Here is a 22263-nt window from a genome sequence, read left to right on the forward strand (position 1 = left end):
TTACTATCAAAATTACATATGTTCATAGACTAAGCGTTAGTCTACGTAGGAGTGAAAAAGTCTGCGAAATTGCTGGTTCAGTTGTTTCTGAGATGTCCACCATTAACGATGGAAGTCAGACAACTGACGAGCAGGCTCTGACATAAGCTCTCTTGACCTTTGTCAGACGAGGTAATGCGACAAATTCGTGTGCGTGGGTGTTTAATATGGGTCTCAGTCACTCTTAACACCACAGCTGCCTTTCAAGCTCGTTTGGAGTTGAAACTGTTGAGTAGTTCCGACATGTTCAATGCAATGGCCGTAACACAGAGGATGCGTTCTCTGCCAGTTACAACCAGCCAGATGGGAATCGTCAGGGGCAATGTTGATTACGGGAGTAGTGTTGCCGGAGTAATGAGAGCCCGTGTTGATAAGACAACGACCTCTGTGATAACAACTCCAACAGCAAGTGGATCAGCTGACAGAGAAACCCCATTTCCACCTGTTAACCCCAATCCTCCCGAGATTAGCATAACTCACACTCATCAAAACCATGTCTGACGTGGCCCTCAAGTACCGATCAGCGATGGTCGACTCTTTCCACAACCGGGGTGACAGTGTGTGAGAATCTCTCAGTGCATATTTGAATACCAAATAACTCCAACCTGTTTATAGTCTACTACACTTGGTCTTCTAAGATGGATCATTTTCATAACAGAAAAATGAGTGTCAGCATATGTTAAGACGCTCTTCGCCTTCAGCCAGTTTCCATGAATTCACGTAGGTTTATGTTGGGGTTGCCTGGACAGTACCTCTACAGGTTAGGGAAACATTTCTGCACTTTTTAATAATCTGAATACGTTGGCAACTTTAACCAGCAGTCCCCAATGTATATCTATCAAACCAAATCGCATTTTCTGCCACTTCAGTAGACAGTGAGCCTTTGAGAGACATCATTTTCGTTCCCCAAGGCCATTCTGTAATGCCAAAGCCTAAAATGACGCAAGTCTAGATTTTCCTTGTGTTCAGAATTACTCACCTCAATGGCACTCCTTATCATTTTAAATGACGTTATTTATTTCTGTCAAAGTCATATATTTTCAAAGAAGACTAAAGACGTCTGCCTGACGTCCTAATGCTTCCTGATCACCATGGATGTTGACTGCAGCCAATAACCCTTTGAGTTCCTGTTTCGTTGCCAACAGAACACCCTTCAAGGTCCAGTTGACACAACACTAGCTGGAGACCACATGGGAGGTCTAGCAGACCGATCCTCTGCCAGGAGGGCAGATCGTTCATGGTTCAATCCCTGGATACCAAAAGACCAAACATGGCAGTTCTTGTTACTGGTAGGTGCTTGGCATTAATGTGACAAACCAGGGCCTGGTCGGAGTCAATGTACTGTGTCTCAGAGGGGTATCCATGTTAATGTGTGACATGGCATCTCAGTGGGCCAGCTCTATAAAATCAGCATTAGTCCAAACCGATTGCTATATAAATACAATAATGTTCAATGCCATGTAAAACCCCATTTCATCTCACCGATTTTCCTACATGTTTGTACACCATATCTAGGTCCCCTTTGTCTTCCTTCTCGATCCAAGCCATGAAATAACAAACACATACATCATTTATATATAAAAATTTATTGACATATTCATGTGAGTCAACATTTTCAATTCAGGTGTGCACTGTGCCTCTTCGAGGACTAAAATACATATGAAAGATAGACAATGTTTTAATGCTATCATCAGACCCTCTCCTGGAGAGCCCTTGGAAGACTTTCCTGTGAACCTTAAACAGATCTTGGTAATAAAGCGACGACTTGCCCCGAACCAACAAAATATACAATACAGTCCAGAAGAACAAAGCCTCACAATTCCCACTCATCTTGAAAATTTCCAGAAAATATAATGAATCATATTTACCCACACTGAGAATGAGATTGTTCAAGATCCTTCATTTGAAATCAAAACAATTTGGGATATTCTGGTTGTGTTGGGTGTAGATACACTCAGTATAAAGCAAGGCACAAATGAACATTGAAAATGAGAATAACTTAAAGATTCTAGTGAGAGGGGCATATTTCCTCTACCAACATCACAGGTTCAGCATCTACAGAACGACCTAGCATTGCATAGATCACATCTCTCCCAAATGAAACAAGCTCTGGTACTTTTATTAAGCCAAAAAAAGCAAAACATCAAACAAACAAATCTTGAGCAGGAAGCAAAAAATGAAAAATAAAAACTAAAATAATTTGAAAGTTGTCTCATCCTCAATCCAAATTTCGTTAAAACCACGACATTTTGGCAACAGCCCTTTTCACCATCCCAAATATTTGAAGACAACTTTTGATTTGCACACACATTCAAATACGTAACCATGGTAACAGGCAGCTACATCTGCTCTGGATACTGCCCACAAAAAGGAAAAAATTAAAACAATGAAACGAATTAGGTCTGTTGGTAAAACACTGATTTGGGAGAGACAGGTTTGTCATGCTACGGATACAACTGTTCATCTCAGACGGCATCTGTTCCAGCACTTGCACGTCACAACATCGCCATTGACAGCGTCACATCATAACAACTACATTATCACAGATCGACCAGGTTTAGACAAAATTGTCCTTGTCCTACATGACGCCATGGCAATAGTATCCATGGAAACAGGCACCTCCGGAATGGCCTGTAGATGTTTCCAAGGTTGTCATGCAGGAGGATGTGAGTTCAACTCACGATTGAGCAAAGTTCTGTACATACGGTGACCAAATTGTCACGTTCTCACTCAGTCAGTCAAATTTAACTTTCATAACATGTTCATAACACATCTGCATCATGTCCGCACATCTTTCGTTACATGTTACCCGCTGTTCTAGTCGCTCAGGACAACAGCCATTGCAGTTCCCCATCACACCTATTGCATTTTGAGATGAATGTTTTGTTGGGGAAACAGTATTTCCCTGAAAGCATGATGGTATTAAAGATCGACACCCTTGATGGAAGCCCCCTTGATCTGCCTGTCCGTTGGAAGCCATCTTGATTCCAAAGTTTTCATCCTAAGAAACAACAGAATTTTTTCCACCCTCCTTTCTTCTTGGCACTTGTACTCTGAATTGATTGAGTGTTCGTCTCGTAGTTCTTGTTTCGCTTTGACTTTCTGGTGCTGTGTTTTCGAGAAACGATTCCGGTAATCTTCAGAGCTGACAGAATTGCACTGTCGAAGACTTCCTTCAGATTCTTTTGTGTGAGGGCGGAACATTCCATGTAATGCACGGCACCAATCTCCTCAGCCAATCGAATCGCATCACTCTCTGGTACTGGTTGTTCCTTATATCGGGCCAGCTCAATGAGTACCTTAACGTCATTACGCAAATCACACTGGGTGCCCACCAAGATGACAGGAGCCTTAGGGCAATGTTTCCTCACTTCCGGCACCCATTTCTCCATTATGTTATGGAAGGATGTAGGAGACACGACACTGAAGCACAGGAGAAAAACGTCTGTGTTGGGGTAACACAGCGGCCGCAGACTGTCAAAGTCATCCTGAAAAAGAAAAGCAAAATTTAATGATCACATTTGGCTATATAGACATGATATTCATCTAAAATTTGTGAATAGCATCTAAGAAATATTTACTCAATAGACATTTTTCCTAATTATTCACACTTCAAAGGACCTTTGTATCACTTGGTAAATACTTGTATGTTTTCTACAAATTAGAAAGATCCTGTGTTGGATGCAAGAGTACAATACGGAATACATTCAGCCGCGATAGGATCGGGGATCACATACGTCATTCTTGCTCCAGGCTTTTCTAGGTTAATCTTTCCTTTGATGTAGTGATACAATATTCCCCACAACTGATTCGCAGTGCTTTCCCCAGTATAATATCACAAAGCCCTGTTATAGGTGTGTACAAGGCAGAACGTGAAACATACAACCCTAGATCCTAGTCTTGTGTACCCTGCTGGCGTGAGCTAGATATTCACATGCTCACAACGAATTCATATCGCTAACATTGACTCGAGACTGTCAACTGTAAAAGCAATGAGTTGTTAGTGGTGGAAACATGACAGGTTTCCACCCCTTGTATACAGAGAGGAGCATGCCACACAGAAACAGGCTTTTATATCCACTAACAACTAACTCCTCACAAGTACAAGTAACAAAACATCAAAGCAATCCAGCCTTCACAGCGATGTGTCAAAATGGTCAACAGGTGTACAACTTTTCTCAAATTTCCTACACTTTCCACTACAAACAAGACCACATGTTTGCTTTCAGAACTCTAAGGGTAACGATTACTGAAATCAGGTCTTCATTATCAAATACCCTTTTTAAAACATCTGCTAATTCCAAAATAACATTACAAAAACTGTTCTCCTAAAATATTCCAGCTGTTTAAGGAACAAAAGCTATGTTCCACTGCCGACTCGTGTCAATTCAAATTCAGGGTGGATCATAATGGCTGGGTGGATTTGTAACAATTTTTCAACAGCCCTAGATCCATTCATCACTTTGAGTGTGTCACCCTCCTCTCACTATTACCAGCCCTCGGACAAAAGGGGGTACAGTAGAAGATGGGGTGACAGGAGGAGATGGGAGGAGAGGAGTCGGTGCTCAAAGGGGACACCTTGAAATGTTACTTTCATATCTAAATGTAAATCACTATATTACTGCTATAAATATACTTTCAATATAATACAAGCTTACTGTTGCACCAGTGACACAACGATCCCAGAAGCTGGGAAATTATTTTCTGGAAAGAATCGGACAAGCCCACCTGAACGACACCCTTAAGGCCACCCTGAAGACTGAATCAGATTCATTAAGTGGTTTATATGCATCTGTAAACCCTATTTTCTTCTCCACAGCACCACCCAGTCACTCTCCAGGCCTGTATGATGCCCTCTGACCCCAGGTAAAAACACCTTTGATCTTGGGACTTTGCTTCTACCTGTACAGGTGTGCTTCATGCCTCACTGGCCACCTGCTTCTACCTGGCTGGCCAAGCTACCTCATCTGTGTGATAACACAGTCAAGTCCTGCAGTCAGCTGGCTGCCATGTTGACCACCTACATGGTGGAGGACTGCTCACGGATGTACACATGCACTTACTTTCTCTCAGTGTTACCACACAATGCTTTCACGCACACATTCACTTAGTCATTAACTTTCACTTGAATAAATATGCACTGGCACACACATTCACTCTCAAACATACATTGTCTGAATCATTCCATCAGGCCTTACACGTCTTTCCAAGCAATAAAACTTGTAGAGCATATTTTTGTAATACACAATAAATGGCAAGTATTTCATTGATGCTGGTATTTTTATTTCTTAAAAAAAGATTAAGAAAATTAAAAATATGAGACAAAATTAAGCGACCATAATTAAGACCATTGAACGAGTGAGTGAGTATGGTTTTACGCTGCTTTTAGCAATATTCCACCAATATCCACACATAGTACCCATGGGAGTAATTGAACCCGGGTCTTTGGCGTGACGAGCAAATGCTTTAACCACTAGGCTACCCAACTGCCCCTAAGACTATTGAAAGTGTAAATGTACCCTATTGAAAGTGTAAATGTACCCTATTGAAAGTGTAAATGTCCCCTATTCAAAATGTAAATGTCCCCTATTCAAAATGTAAATGTCCCCTATTCAAAGCATAAATGTCCCCATCTGATCTGATTTGTCCAGTGGGCGACCTCCGACAGATGTCCTGCTACAGTAAGATCTAAATTCTATCCAATATTGTAATTAGCTAAAGTGTTCGCAATCATTTGTGTCAGCATGGATTACTGTTACACAACACAACAAAACCCTGGGTGTACGCTGGACCTCAGGGCCCTAACCTCTTCAACAAGCAGACATTACACAACAAGATTGGTTGTGGGGACAGGTGGGTGGGATATAACCCAGATTATCCCCTTGTCAGGTATTATTGTAACAAATACTCACTGATCATTGATTAAGATCTTAATCATGTATCAACTCTCAAACCATCAAAGTGTTTGACAAAGATAAATCTAACCTCTGTTAAAAACAAGACATTCTTCAACACTACATCTCATCAGTTCGCAACAACTATGGCCATTCCTCAACCCTGGCAGTTATCAAGTATTCATCAAGTAAGCTTTGGCTCAGACAACAATTTCCTTTGATGAAGACAATATCCTGTCCTTTGACCAAATAAATTACTGCCCAGACCAAACCAGGGTTGTAGATGAAAATGCACATACTTGTGGTCAGCCTGACTTTCACCTTGGCTAGCTACCAGCCTGGTGATCTAGCTGTAGCTACCAGCCTGGTGATCTAGCTGAACACTTGACCACTGACGTGCCCAAGGTGGATGTTAAACAATGAGCACCTCAGACCCTTGAACCTATTGTCTGACTTGACAACTCAGCCTTCAACAAACATTCATCTTGTTACTGCTCTACCAATAGATAAAAAAAACCACAAGGTTACAAATGTTTACATATTCCATTTATCTACATAACACCTGAATTTCTTACATAATAACTGTACGCGATAAAATTATCTTTTGTGAGAAAATAAGAAAGTAAGTGCTTGATAACATTTACAGACAGAATCAGTCCCCTCTGAAGATTTTTCTCCATACATGGTTTGGGCGACTACCTCAAGCATTGAATGGCTATGAAAGGCACCCAGTTTGACCTACCCGTCTGCCTGCCGACTGACGTGTGGCCTATTCCAGCCATGAATGGAGTCGAGATCGTCCCAACCAGTCATTCAGGTGCGATCGTCTTATGTTGCCAACATGTTTGTTTTCTGCGGTGAGTTCTTTAGCTTACCCTACGAATCTTTTATTCATTCATGAATCTCCCCTTACAGATAGATAAGGCGGACCGGCCTACGTCAGAGCTGAACAGGTATGAATTGACGACTACCACGGGGAGCAAGTTGACTACCGCGTTCAAATGATCCCTGTCTACTGATCTGAATCACTTGTAAACCACTTACCCATTTCAAAGCGTTTCACGTAAGCAATGTAATTTTCAAATGATTTATAATGGGGTACTTTGAGCTTTTGTTGTCACCTTGACGTAAGAAATTTACTGAGCTGAGGAAGGACGACTCATTTGACTTGTGCCACGGGTTGATGTTGCTGTTTGAATCAGAGCGAACCAAGGTCTCCTGCCAGCTTACATGTACAATACAACCAGGACAGTGTCATCCAGATGGAGACAAATAAACAACCCCACAATGCAACAGTGTTGTAACCGACCTTATCTTACAACTCAACCAACACAGCACGACTCCATGGTGCAGAAAATATATCGCCATAAAATCAATATTTCAGAAGTTTTTAATGTTAGTTGTAGAGAAACATTACCATTTATTGAGCCAGTGTTCCCAGTCGGCCTACCTGGAGCACGTACGCAACAATCTACGGGTAACAACACTCACAACAAACACAAGCAACAGCAGATACAAAGTTAATAGTTTTCAAATCCATTTAATAAATGTTTGATTTTCTGTCACAGACTGCTATCCAGGAAACCCTATTTTCTGATATCCCACAAGTGGTGACAATCAACATGCAACAGTACACACAACCAACACAAGATACACTGCACAGGAAATTAGCTGCGTATCATCTCCAAATCAATTTCACAAGTGTTTGAAACATAATGACAGAGATGCTTTGTCCAATCCATTGAACTCGTCTCCTGTGTCCAGGTAGGCAATTATCACCAGGTTGCAGCATGGAGGGAGGACGAGGAGGGCACCTTGCCTCAGTCACTGGACCAGAACAAATGCAGTTATCCCAGAGAGCTGTGACTCAACTCTTCACAGGTGATCAGTGAGCAGGGGGTCACATGACTCGAATAACCTCCTGGGCAGGGTCATCCCCACAAAGCCCCAGAAGGGGGTCCTGTGAGGGGGTAGAAAAAATGTATTTATGGCCACTAGGCCGGGCACTTTGCCATTGTTGACTTGGGCTAGTAATGAGGGGGAATGTTTGAGACACAGAGAACAAATGTTAGTCCATTTATGACCTGCCGTCCTGGCCAACGTATGACAGACCTGTAATCTCCACACGCCTAATGGACACTCAGTTAATGGAGAAAAACGGCCTTTCATCTTCTTGGACATTGGTCATAAAGTGACAAAAGTCTATTGTCAGGTCATTCCTGAACTCAAAACAACTCACGAAAGTTTGCTAAGAAACTAACTACTTGATAACTGTAAACTCACCTTTGACACCTCAGCCACAAAATACACAAATTTCATGTTGTACAAACCTTCACCAGAGGGCGATGCATGTCTTGGGTATGATGTGACCAATGAAAAGACCTAATCACAATATCATTATTGCAAACAGCTTGACCAATGAAAAGACCTTATGAAAATTTAAATCCCATTATTTCAAACACCTTGACCAATGAGAATATCGAATCACATCTTAATACCTATTTTACAAACACCTTGATCAATGAGAAGATCTAATCACATCTCAATACCATTACTACAAACACCTTGACCAAGGAGAAGACCTACTCACATTTTAACACCTTTACTACAAACACCTTGATCAAAGAGAAGACCTGAGACTGAGAATACTAAATTTACATATCACTACCATCCACACGAACATAAAAAACACCAGGAACAACCCAAGCTTCCTTTGAGGACAAGTCATAACTTCGTGTCTTCACTATAAACATTTGGTCAAACGGCTACAAAAGTAAACACAAGCTCCAACACCATCGGACCAACATCTACCTTCCTGCTGAAATTCTATTGATACTTGTTAACTACAAAGTCTCCATCAATCTACAAGGTAAACAGACGTAATTTGTAAACCCTTCAGTTAGGTAATGTACAACAGTGGAGTCCTGCCCAGCTTGTATAATGCAACAACTGTGCAAACACCAAAGGGGCAGCCATGTTTAGTATTATGGGATAGTGAGAGATTGTGTTTACTTGTGATGTTTTCTTTACGAAACACTGGCTAATCATTGGCCGTATTTCAGTGTTGTCCACTCCAGTCTCAAGGTGTGCTGTAAACATGGCCATGAGTCAGAGGTCTCTCTCAGCATGTACAGAAAGGTCGGGGCACAGACATTGCCACACCATTGTGTGTGGCTTGCGTTATTTCTGTCCAGTTCAGAGATATATTTGGAGTGGTCAGTTTGGAGGTCATGTGACATCATCAGCCTGTGTCCAGTTACATTTCGGTCACTCCAAAACCAGTAATCACTGACCCACCCATCCAGGCAGGTACCGAACCCATGGACAAGGCAACAAGCAGAAGAAAAACAAATACAAAACTTCAAATATGAAACAACAAACAATGGATCATGGTCATTTCTTCCACTCCTGACACCACGAAGCAATCTTTCACAAGCTATTTTCGTTCTTACCCTTCGAACCCTGCACCCAAAATGCTTACAACAACCAATTATCACCATGTTTACAAGGATATCCGCATGCTCCTGCTATGAAAGTGACAGATATATATATACACCCTCTCTCCAAGCCCAGTTTTCACACAGCGTCTAACATTACATTAATGGAACATTTAGTTCAGTCCTGTCATCTACTGCGTTGTTCTGCTCAGGAGACTGAAGGTTGCCCTACAAAAACTACTCCATGTATCCAGTTGCACCATGATGCTGTTGTCAGTCTGCCCGATCAAATTACCCCTCACCTGGGCGAGGAGACATGCATGGAGAACCCTTCATGGTTTCAAAATACAGTCTAAAAGACATATCTCCATTTAAGTGAGTGAGTGATTACGGTTTTATGCCACTTTTAGCAATAAACCAATAATATCACGATGGGGGACACCAGAAATGGGCCTCACACATTGTACCCATGTGGGGAATCGAACCAGGGTCTTCGGCGTGACGAGAGAATGCTTTAACCACTAGACTACCAAACCGCCCCTATCTCCATATTATCCATAACATGATTCATATTTTCAATTTCATTATCATCCAAATCATTACCATCATCATCCAAATCATTACCATCACCATAAGCACGATACGACAGGAAATAAGTTAGGAAACGTAGCAGAAACACACCACAGCAATGGTGTATGGTCTTAGAATAATTTACAGACATATTTATCTGAAAAATTATTGATTTATTGTATATTGACCTGTTTACACAAGAGTAGCAATGTTGTGGTGCATATATGAAACGAAACACAAGATTACTGATACACCATTATATTCCATTCAGTACTCTAAATGTACTCTTAAGTTTTTCCAGTACTCATGTACTCCTGATGTTGAAATCTTATCTGGAGCCCTGCATTATCGTCATTTTTATAGTTTACAGACTTCATAATTAACACTTTGTCATCCCAATATTTTCAACCCCTGCCTAGGTAAGTGGATAGTTTGGATCTATCAGTCAAGCCAGTGTTATTTGATACTTGTGTTGCTTTACTTCACGGCATCTGACAAAAGCAGTTTGAAACTCATTCTTCACCCAGGTAAATGCAGGTCCCAGTCACCAGTTTTCCATTCATCTAGTTCCATGCAGTGTCATGTGTGTGAGCTGACTGTTTATCCATGGTTAGTAACTCCAGACATGAATCCACCACAATAGCAGTCCCAGCAATACAGGTCTGAATGAGCTTATCTTTCATACCCCATAATATATTCCTGAGTCGTAGGGAGACAGGTTGCAGTGACCCATGTTCCATTTTCTCCTCGTACATATCTCGCCTCCTTCCTTTTAATACTGACTGACTGACTGACTGACTGAGTTTGGTTTTACGCCGCTTTTAGCAATATTCCAGCAACATCACGGCGGGGATACCAGAAATGGGCTTCACACATTGTACCCATGTGGGGATTCGAACCCGGGTCTTCCCCATGACGAGCCAACGCTTTAACCATTAGGCTACCCCACCGCCCCTCCTTTTAATAACTACACAGCCTGGGTAATATCTAACCCTCATGCCATCTGTGTAGGTTGAATTGTGTAAAAGTGAGTGAGTGAGTGATTTTTGTTTTATGCCGCTTTTAGCAATATTCCAGCAATATCACGGCAGGGGACATCAGAAATGGGCTTCACACTTTGTACCCATGTGCGGAATCTAAACCCGGGTCTTCAGCGTGACGAGCGAACGCTTTAACCACGGGGCTACCCCACCGCCTTGTGTAAAAGTATGAATGTACCATCTTTATTAGTCTGTCTCACAGTCCCGGAACCACATTATTTTCCCTACTGCCCAGCCCACCCTGCAATGCTAAAGACTTAAATAAAGCAAGTCTAGACTTCCTCAGGTTCTCGCATCTGACTGGGGCTCCTTTTCAAATTAAATGGGTTTATTTGTTACTATCAAAATTATATATATTCAGAGACTAAGCATTAGTCTACATCCTTAGCGTTCTCAACATTATTCTGACTTCAAAACCAGGAAAATTAAATAAGTAGTGTAAATTAATGTTTAGTCATCACTCACTGATACTGAAATAATTAATCAAATACAAATGTACTCAACATTAGTCACTGCTGAGGTTGTTGAGACTAGGGTACATGTTAAACGCCCACTGCATATCTTAATGTTGTGCCTTATCTCCATTCAAATGATAAACTGAACATGTGACATCCATATAAATGTTTTAGTGTTTACACAGTGTCACAGGGTCACGGTCGTGTTCTGTCTGCACTGCGGCAATATGTCTTGTATCACAAGTGTATGATAAATGTTATAAAATCCTTGTTTCACTCAATAACGCATTCATAAATCAAAACACGATCATCATAACAACACAAAAAAGTAGCAAACAACCCACAAAAACAACATATAAAAATTCTTTAATTAATTTATGAAATATGAATATGACAGAGTGAGTTAAAGTTTCAGTTCCAGATGCTTCTTGCGACTGTATAACCCACTAAGAGATTTTAGGGTATTTCATGATGTTCTTTGTCACTTTAATCAGTACTGTCTACAAACACACAGGTTAAAATAATTCAATAGTTTAAACACTGTGTGGGTCCAGGGTTAGAACAGATTGAAACAATGATCAATTAACACCTAATACCTGTCACTCACCCATGTACCCCATTCTAGCTAACCAAAGAACAGTATTATGACATTACAACTATATCACACTTCTGTTGTCAACGTAAAGCCAAAACATCGAACACAACAGAAGACAGACAATATCCTTGAATGCCCCGATATGACATCACAAGCATCATAACATTACGTAACATTCAACACCTTCACTGACAAGTGTTAGCTAGTGTTGCAGATGTACAAACTGACACTGGTTAACAATTCTGTTTCATGCTCCATCAGTACCAGGAAGCTGGCGAAATGTATAAAAAGGATGGTGATAATTAAACGGTAAACTGTTACAAACACATGCAGACATCTCCATGCAAGACGCTAACACAAAAGTCACAACTAGCGAGTCCTCAGAACAGTTCTTCCCACTGACGTCGGTCGATCAAATATTATAAGAAATTTCTCTACTTTCCCTACACACACAACAAATGGATGATTAATGGGTTTCCTGACATTTCCATTGTATAATCAATTGTATCAATCCATCTTTTTTCTTCCTCATTTGTGTCAGTATCCTACTTATGACTTAAATCTAAATATAGCATTATTGCCAGCCAGCTGTTGCTTGAATTTGTAATTTGTTGACAAGGGGCTGATTTGTCTGTTTCGTTAGATGTGACATTAAACTTGGGTGTATCCTGGATCTATCAGGGGAATGGAATGTGGGAGGTAGGCCAGGTGACGACATGGACCATGGGCGTGGGTGAGTGAGGGAATGTTCCAGCAGAGCTTGGCAGCCAGTTAATCAACCCTTTGGCCCCATGGGGATTGAGTAAGTCCATAGAAACCTATGCTGGTCCAGGAGTTGGTTTAACAGAGTGGGTGGTCAGAATGATGTGGTTGATCACATTGTACCACAACACTGTGGAACATTGTTCATAATACTAATCACTGGATTTTCTGGTCTGTTATTATTACATATTATATATTTGGGATTACACTTTCTTGGTCTGTTATTAGCTGGAATATTGCTGAGTGCAGCATTCAACAACAAACCCATCCAGCCTTACGTGGCCAAAAGAACTGGTCCACTGTCTGACCAAAGTCCATGCTGTCGGGTATGATCACACAGTTAACCCAGGCTAAAATTGATACCAGCCAATAGTCATTTCATAGAATAAGCCAAGGATGGATATATCTACGAATATGAAGAAACACGAGAAGAATCAGGAGAAAATTGTGAAATCCAGGTGTATTGAGACACCATCTACTGAATAATGAACACATGGGTTGATTACAAGAGGAATACGGATGGATCCAAAAGCTTTGGCTGATATGGAGAGAATTGGATGATTGCAAAGGATTTTAGAATATCTGTGAGAATCAGATTAAAATGGAGTGAATAAGGTGAATCAGGATGGTAGGTGAATACTGAGAAACTTGGTCAGATGTAGCGAGAATTGTGTAAGTCCAAAGGCCTAAGGATGAATACCGAATACTCTTCTGAGTATTCAAGAATATGGGGAAGCCATGACCAGAACTGTTAAAAGTGGTGATAGTGTAGAGCAACAGGCCTTGTCCCACAGACGGACTAGTTTGTGTGGTGGAACATGAGGGACCTGTCAATACTACATATGCCTATCCGCTCAGAGATAAGATTCCCCACTAAAATAGAAACATATGTCTCTCAATGTAGCGCATAAATCTTTTATGTGGGGCAAGCCGAGAGATAGCTCTTTGAGGCCAGTACTAGCAGAAACAGTAAAAGCACTTGTCTGTATGTTCCCCTTAACTTCTGGGAGTAGGGCAGGAAAGTTAGCTGAAGAGAACACACCAGGCTTGAAATATTATTTTGTAAGAAGAGATACTTTCACCATGAGATTGTAAGGTGATGATGTAGTTAAGTTAAAAATGATTAATAGTAAAAATATCAAATACTTTGCAAGATTCCAGTAACAGCATGTTGCTTTTAATAGACTTACATCTATTTTCTGAAATGAATATATTTTATAGAAAACAGTGAGTGAGTTTAGTTTTACACTGCTTCTAGCAATATTCTAGCAATATCACAGGGGGGACACCAGGAATGAGCTTCACACATGTGGGGAATGGAACCCAGGTCTTCGACATGACGAGTGAATGCTTTACCCACTAGGCTACCCCACCGCCCCCTTACAGAAAAAAGCAGTAGTTAAATTATCTGAATAAAATATAAAAAGGAGCCCAGAGACTAATCACTTTCAGTTACCGATGCTGCAGTAATATAGATTAGTCAACCATGTAATATAGTATGGGCTTATATGGGCTGTAGAGGATTCTTCTGTTTGGGGGTCTGTATAACTAGATACTAATATAGAACATACTTGTTGGAATGGGATCCACCCCACTGCTAATATTCAGTGACAAGTGGATCATTGCCTGATCATTACTTGTACATAATTCTGGATTTAGCAGACATGAATCAGACCATATCCACCAAGCTCACTGATCCCCACCCAGATTGTCATGTAATAACGTATATCTTACTTCTATAAGTCGGCTAATAGCAACACAAATGAGACACTGTGTGACAGATCAGATTATCCTAGTGTATAAAAATACGTAGATTATATATATATACACGTCTCAGTTCTCATAACAGAAAATACGCAAACTAAGCAGATTAGTGTTGGAAGTACTAAGCCAAAATATATCTGTACTGTCAGGTGTATCAGTGAACCATTATTATCCTACAGGCAGCTAATAATTTATTCTGTATTTAGCATTGGTTGTGGCTGTGAGTGGTAAAGAACTAAACTGTCCTGGTTTAGTGTTTACCAAACATGAGGATACAGCATTTTTAAAAAACAGTAGTGAGGGTTCTGTTTGATCGACTACACACAAAAGTTAAAAAAACTATCTTTTGATATGACATATACTGAACAACATTAGAAACGCACAACCCATATAATACAAAATATCCCCGTCAGACTGAAATGTACCCATGATATCTGAGCATCGTTAGTGCATTTTAGTGTGGTGCGTTTCAAATGTTGTTTAGTATATACCTGGTATCTGTCATAACGTGACTATTTTTATATGACTAGTTAATGCATATTGACATACTAACCAAATCCAGTGTTCGTAACTGCATTGAAGTACATAGTGGCAAATCATTTAAACTTCAATCTTTAGTCAGTATAGGAATCTGAAGTCTTAAACCCGAGAGTGAGTGAGTAATATTTTACGCTGCTTTTAGCAATATTCCAGCAATATCATGGCGGGGGGACACGAGAAATGGGCTTCACACATTGTACCCATGTGGGGGTCTTTGGCATAGCAAGTGGATGCTTTAACCACTAGACTAACACACCACCCTCACAAACCTGAAATGGCAGTACCTGATCCAGCACCTCATACAACCCTCAGTATCAGCCTATGGTACACAAACAAAAGCCCCTGGTGAATCTTTAACTGCCTATCATGTCATCAAGCGCAGTGCCACCTGAGTATACTACTAGCATGGTGAAACAGTGTATGGAGCAATTATGAAGGTATATAGTCAACAATCTATTCTCAGCCTGAACTACAGCTGACTTACTTTCCTTGTGTCAACGGTAGGTCATGATTTCACGATAAAGGTAGTGATTGTAAATTCTTGCCTGAATTATGTGACAACAGCTCTTAAAGCAAACCCACGTTAATCCACCTCACTCTCATTACATGTTGAACGATACAATAACCTGTTTACATACGTCTCGCCAAACAGAAAACTGCTAAAATATATTATTAACAAACATGATTTTTTCGTCTTCCGCTTTACCCACTTTTACCTCTGAAAAACATTTTCGCTAATAGAAACTGTCATGAAACAAACAAGTTTTTCTCCTGCTGCATTTAAACATTTATCCACTGAAATGCTTCTCAGCTAACAGAAAATTATCATAAATATATTTTTAACAAACATGATTTTTCTCTTGTTTTTATGTCAAATGAATGTGTTTGTGGATTTCATCTGACATCTGGTTATAAATCTGTTATAATGGATTCAGGTCAGCCGGTGCTTGTGCCTAACTTGATGATAGTTGTGTTGAGACAGGACGAGTTACGTCACCCAGTTGAAGGGTGTGAGGTGCATGCAGTAGAGTCGTGGGGTGAATGTAGCTCATGCAGTAGGGTCTCCCGTGGTTGGCCCTCACAGGTCAGGGCATGGGGACAGGGTGGGCGTCTCAGACACAGCTGGGAGGGGCTCACACCGGTCAGGTCATGGAGGACAGGGTGGGTGTCTCAGACACAGCTGGGAGGGGCTCATGCAGGTCAGGGCATGGGGACAGGGTGAGTGTCTCAGACACAGCTGGGAAGGGCTCATGCAGGTCAGGGCATGAGGACAGGGTGGGTGTCTCAGACACAGGGTGGGTGGGGCTCACAGCTGCAGGTCAGGGCATGAGGACAGGGTGGGTGTCTCAGACACAGCTGGGAGGGGCTCACACCGGTCAGGGCATGGGGACAGGGTGGGTGTCTCAGACACAGCTGGGAGGGGCTCATGCAGGTCAGGGCATGAGGACAGGGTGGGTGTCTCAGACACAGCTGGTAGAGGGTCACACCAGTCAGGTCATGGGGACAGGGTGGTTTGTTCAGAGACAGCTGGGGAGAGGTTCACACCAGTTAGGTCATGGGGACAGGGTGGTTTGTTCAGAGACAGCTGGGGAGAGGCTCACACCGGTCAGTGCATGGGGACAGGGTGGGGGCCTCAGACACAGCTGGGTAGAGGCTCACACCGGTCAGGTCATGGGGACAGGGTGGGGTGCCTCAGACACAGCTGGGAAGAGGTCTGGGCATGGGGACACTCACAGGGTGGTGTGCCTGAGACACAGTCAATGACCATTATGTAACATAAGCTTGTTTGTTGTTCAATGCTGCACTGACAATACTATATGATGGCAGTCTGTAAATAATCAATGCCAGAAACTGCATGAGCATTGATTGAGACATGACATGCATGAACCAAGTCAGACCACCTGATCCCACTAGCTGCCTTATTCAGCATGGGCTGCTGAAGACAAAATTCTAACCCAGAATTTTCCTGGGATGTTAGCATATGTAGGCTATTCTACTGATTTAGTACTAAATGATACATTAAGCTAAAGGTATTGAAGCAAAGAGCTATCTAGATATATTTACAAAGTACTACAGTTTGGTTACAAAGCATTTTTATACTTCAAAATATATGGGTTAGTTATGGAGTGTGAGTATTCTTCATTACAATATTCATGAGAGGCACCCACACTGAGAAAACATGAACTGAATAAGTAGGATCTTTACTCCCAATATAGTCCCTACACTCATCGTAACCTACAGAATACTGACCTACATACTTAGTGCACAATATTCAAAAAGAAAATGTACTCCATTGCTGCTGGTTTAACATAAAGGTGCGATTTCTTGCATCACTTACTTTATTCAACCAGCCCAACAATACCCCTTTAGATGCAATACAAACACTCTACTGAGCACCTAACAAGGGAATTTATCCCTTACAAGACCGCTCACCATTTGGACACGGGAACGCCTAGAGTGAGCTTATTACAACTAATTAAAGCTTATGACAGCCCTACAATGTGTGTATTACCACTGGGCCTTGGTCTCATCAATGTCACCCTGTAATCGTTTAGGTAGCTCATGTCAAGATTCAGGAAAGATTAGATCATAAAACACAACATGAGTCATTTAAAAGTCAGCTCAGGTTAAACAACTCTGACACCCCACACAGAGGTAACAAGTAGACTCACCGAGATAATATTTATCTCTGTTAAATATAAAGGTGCACACACCTGTCTTGAATACTTCCTCGCGAAAATGGAAAAATCCCTGATATAATTTGGTCAGACTTGTTTAATTATCAATAACATCGAGACACACAACGTGAAACAACAAATCAGAATACAGATCACATACACAGTGTTAATACACTGACTAGATACAGCATGTGCAATATACAAGATAACACGTCAGAGATATGTCAAGATGCAATATACATGGGTGATACAAGTACATATCATACAGGTAATATACAGGTATATGAGGATATCACAATCAGCAGGCAGACACTGCGTTATATACTCACTATGCTTTCAGCCTATAGGAGAGAGAAAATAAATATTTATCCAGTGAGGAATTATAGCATATAATGAAATAAAGTACCATGAAGATGAATACATGAAAGACGAGGAAGTTCATTATGCAATATGATGACGATATTACCAGCAGTTTACAACCTGTTGATATGAACATGTTGTTGTATTTATCGTCACATGTAGAGAATACCCACTGCCAACTTTTGACACTAATATGACCCCGCGTTGGTCACCAGCTGTCTTCTACCAACTGGACTGACCAGTCGCTGGGATTTCCATAACAAGCAATATTTACGACAGGGTCACTTTAATAAGCCATGTTTGTTTGAAGATAGATCCCCTTTAATTCCATCTGTATACAGTAATACATGGAAACCCTCTCAGCAGCTGTTGGCATGTCAGGTGAGACAGGGGCCAACATCTGTAGACTGACCACACCCTTGGTCAATACATACAGGTAATACCTAGATAATCCCCATCACAATATAGGTAGACAGTGCTTGGATTAGCCCTGCTGTCTGGGATAGAAGCTAATGTTTAGCTCATGAACAATTCATGGCTGTTTTGAAGTCATGCAATGTATTTCCTGTACTCATTTCCTGAATCTATTAAAAGGTAATCATGTGATCTAATTTTGTCATTGTTCCGTCATGATTTGAAAACAATTTGAAAAAATATAGCAAGTGATTCATGATACTGTTTTAAACTAGGGATTTCCTTCAGGGAATGTACTTTAAGTTCTGTAGACTCATGTCCACAAAACAAAAATAGGGCTGGGGGTAATTGGCTTGTGAAGCAATGACAGATATATCCATACAGTCTTAAACAGACGTCTTTTATAAAAATTAAAATTTCTTGGTAAAATTATCCACCACACAGTACTAAACAAAAATAGGAGAAGTCTATTTTCATAGACATTACTCATTTTAAAAAACACACAAGCCTTATCTATGAACAAAATACCAAACAACAAAACATTTTGTTTTCTAAAACAGACATTTACACAGGGATTTAAAACCTTATTAAAAATCCAAATATATTTTCAAAGCCTCATGTTCCTATTGATATGACAAAGATCAAATTTAAAATATTTTTAATGATCTATAATTTTTTCTCACTCATTTTTTTACAGTGTGAAAATAAAAAAATGTTGTGAGTGAAAATCCCAGGATCTCCCTCAACCTTCTAACCACTTAGTATCACACACCAGCGTGCCCTTTCTACCCATGCATCCAGTGATGGTTTTGTTATTTTGCCCGAGAGCCTGTCCTGTAATGCATCGTGTGTTAGCTCACTAAGCACTGTGACATTTAGCTCTCCAACAGCCTCCCAGCAGTGTAAAGGGACATATCCGTGTTACAGAATGCAGGTCCATCTAGCCATTCTGCACTGGCTGGAATCAATAACAGACAGCTAGTGTCTCTCCCTATCACCCCTGTTCACTCCTATCAAACAGGTACAGTTCGGCCCTGTTCTGATGTGGATTTAGATAGATAAAAGACAAGAGAGAGCTGTTGTTCTTGAACTAAGATGACTTAACAAGTGCAATATGTTTCTAGGGCTGGGAGGATTTAGATAGATAGATGAAAGATTAAAGTATAGATCCTTTGTTTGATCTCAAACTAAGATGACTTAACAAGTGTTATGTTTTCTATTGCTGATGAGGATTAAGATAAACAAAGGTTAAAGTGTACAGCTATTATACCAAACTAAGATGACTTAAGTATTGATTCACAGATGGTTTGTTTGAGGTCCTTCCTAACAACCCTGATAATGATATAATCATGATAGAGATGAAAGCTTACCTGGCCAGCTGTATCACACAGGTTTAACCTGATGGGCTTTTTGTCCACGGTCACAACAACTAAAAGAAAAAACAATGCTTATAAGTAAACAAATCATTAGAATATTTTTCAACTACATTTACAAATATTTTATTTTAACTTGTACTAAACATTGAAGTGAGGTATTAAAACTGTAAATTCCAGTATATAACCAAATATAACATACTTAAACAATCAGTCATGCCCTTCAGGAAATTACCCACATTTACAACATTGTTCCAACTTATTGCAATGCAAAACTGTGATATGGGAAATACATAACACATGTGAGGGCAAGAATGTACACTATTGGTAGTATGGCAAACATCAAGGTAAGGAAATATTTAATTTCTATGGTAATCTGGCAAGAATCTGACAGTCAAGCCTTATTCTACCTCTTCTCTCCCATGTCAGACCAGTAATTCCATATGGATTAGTTTTATTTTCATAGGAAGTGAGTTGCTATGCATGTTTCGTGACAGTGCTGAGTGACTTGAGATCTAGCCAGGTCATAGCTGATGTTTGGGAGCTGTCTCTTACACCGGGAGGGACACAATACTAATAACATGCCCACAGACATAAACCATTCAGACGAAATCCTAGAAGCATTTTTGAATTTCTAGTTTGCATGACTAACTGCAACTAAGGCAGGAGCTGCTCCACTGTGATAGTTTATTATACTGTGCTCACGAAGGGCTGTACTTTAATGTGTAATGGACAGAATAGAAGTGCTGTAGGAATGTGTTATAATGATTTTTTCAAGTGTCTTTATTGTGTAAGAGAAACATAAGAGAAAGGGTATCAAGTTTTTCCTCACATTCTAAACAGGTACTAAAGGAATGTTAATGTTTCAAGGAAACGTAGGAGTGGTGAAGTTTATTAAGGGTACATAGGTTAATTAAGTTATTTGAATCAGGATATCATGTTTGATGAATAAAAGTACATACTTTCTTTCTAATATTTAAGTTTAAAAGATTTAATGCCAAAACGTTACCTTATGACATAAATTACGTTGTGACAGTTATCACACTGATGTTCAAAGCGACAGTAAACTTTATGACTAGCACCATAAATCAAAATATTTTGTTCAGTGATTAAAATATATATCATTTTCAAGTAGTTTCTGCGTCAAAACAACTTGTTATCTGATTTAGTGGCTTGGAGTTTTGACAGTCTGTCAAGGCACAGTGAAAAAGTAAACTTAACTTCAGCGACAGCATGTTCAAACAGCTATGTTATCATGAACGTCTCACCTGTGTAGTTGTCGTAGGCTGTGGGGACGTATTCCGTGGGGTATCCGTTAGTTGTGTAGCTGACGACGAGGCTGGTTTTACCAATCGCCCCGTCCCCCACGAGAACACATTTGACACACTGGAGGTCGGGAGGGTTAAAGTCACTTTCCGTCAAAGGAGCAGAGCTGGCGTCCATCATAGTCTGTGGGGGCATCTTAACGCACGAGTGAAAGCTGCAGGTACCTGAGAAGTTGGGAACAAGCTACTAAAACTACCGAACGCAGGCGGTGCTTTACAAACCGTCATCAACAGTCCAGAGAGTGACAACTCAAACTGAAGTAAGTCACTGAAGAGATCCAGTCATGTTGTGGCGAATACCTCCAGATACAGTTGTCGTAAAGTTCGACTTCCAATTTAACACCGTCGACTTAGTATACTTGAATATCCTCTGAAGTTGTCAAGTGATAAAACAATTAATTACAAGGACAAATTCATGTCATGTAGACAAACTCCGGTACACTCCTGCTCTCGCTACGATACTTCGCAAACTGACAGCGACCGGGTTTGGGTCGAGCAATCAACCAGTGTATCGAATAACTTGATTGGTTGCTGCTAATACGTCAGCGTCTCGTGCCCGCAAGTCGTGGCTTGTGATTGGCTGTCGGCTTATGAGTCATTACTTGTACAGGTAAAGTGGAAAGCTGCGGCAGGTAATCTACAGGTGATGTCATGAGGGGGTCGTTCTTTTCGGATATCGATTGTCCGTTAATAAACTTGTGATTTCAATTTTCAAAACAACTTGTCGTCGATTTTAACAGTTAAACGACATGAGAGTTTTCCGAGAAGGTAGTGAAGGTATTTGACCATTCTTTTTAAGCTTTGATAAATCCGTAACCAGCATTAATTTGCACAGGGATAATCTGCAACGTTATATAGTCTCCCTGATTTGCAGTAGCAAGGTGCTGTTGTCTTTAATTGCGATCACAGGACACGATGAGTATTATTAAAAAGTTACACAACACTCAGTTTTGATGATTCTCTCTTTATAATGTCACTCATTGCTGCCTGTAACTTTATGAAAGTTGAACAAGTAAA

At 40.6% G+C, this 22263-nt stretch overlaps 1 protein-coding gene across 2 annotated transcripts; it reads right to left on the reverse strand.

Moving 5' to 3' along the window:
- Window positions 1-1606: 1606 nt before the first annotated feature.
- Window positions 1607-21726, reverse strand: LOC124289783 (cell division control protein 42 homolog). Of its 2 annotated transcripts, XM_046726444.1 has the most exons (4): window positions 21190-21726; window positions 19919-19977; window positions 18104-18115; window positions 1607-3527 (listed from the first exon to the last, which is right to left on the reverse strand). In XM_046726444.1, exons 1-4 carry the CDS (start codon window positions 21380-21382, stop codon window positions 3036-3038), a joined length of 756 nt encoding a protein of 251 aa, XP_046582400.1. In that variant the 5' UTR covers window positions 21383-21726; the 3' UTR covers window positions 1607-3035. The 2 variants fall into 2 exon arrangements, with proteins under 2 accessions (XP_046582400.1, XP_046582401.1); XM_046726445.1 differs by lacking the exon at window positions 18104-18115.
- Between the last annotated feature and the right edge of the window lie 537 nt (window positions 21727-22263).

This window comes from Haliotis rubra, unplaced genomic scaffold (genome assembly GCF_003918875.1).
Source record: "Haliotis rubra isolate DU_JTF1 unplaced genomic scaffold, ASM391887v1 Scf45, whole genome shotgun sequence".
Lineage (NCBI taxonomy): Eukaryota > Metazoa > Mollusca > Gastropoda > Lepetellida > Haliotidae > Haliotis > Haliotis rubra.

What these genes read in the sequence shown, in the direction of transcription:
- LOC124289783 (XM_046726444.1), bottom strand. Translation starts at nt 21,382, where the DNA reads ATGCCCCCACAGACTATGATGGACGCCAGCTCTGCTCCTTTGACGGAA. An exon ending in AGCCTACGACAACTACACAG is followed by an intron (nt 19,978 to 21,189) that starts GTGAGACGTTCA and finishes TTTTTCTTTTAG; the next exon opens with TTGTTGTGACCGTGGACAAA.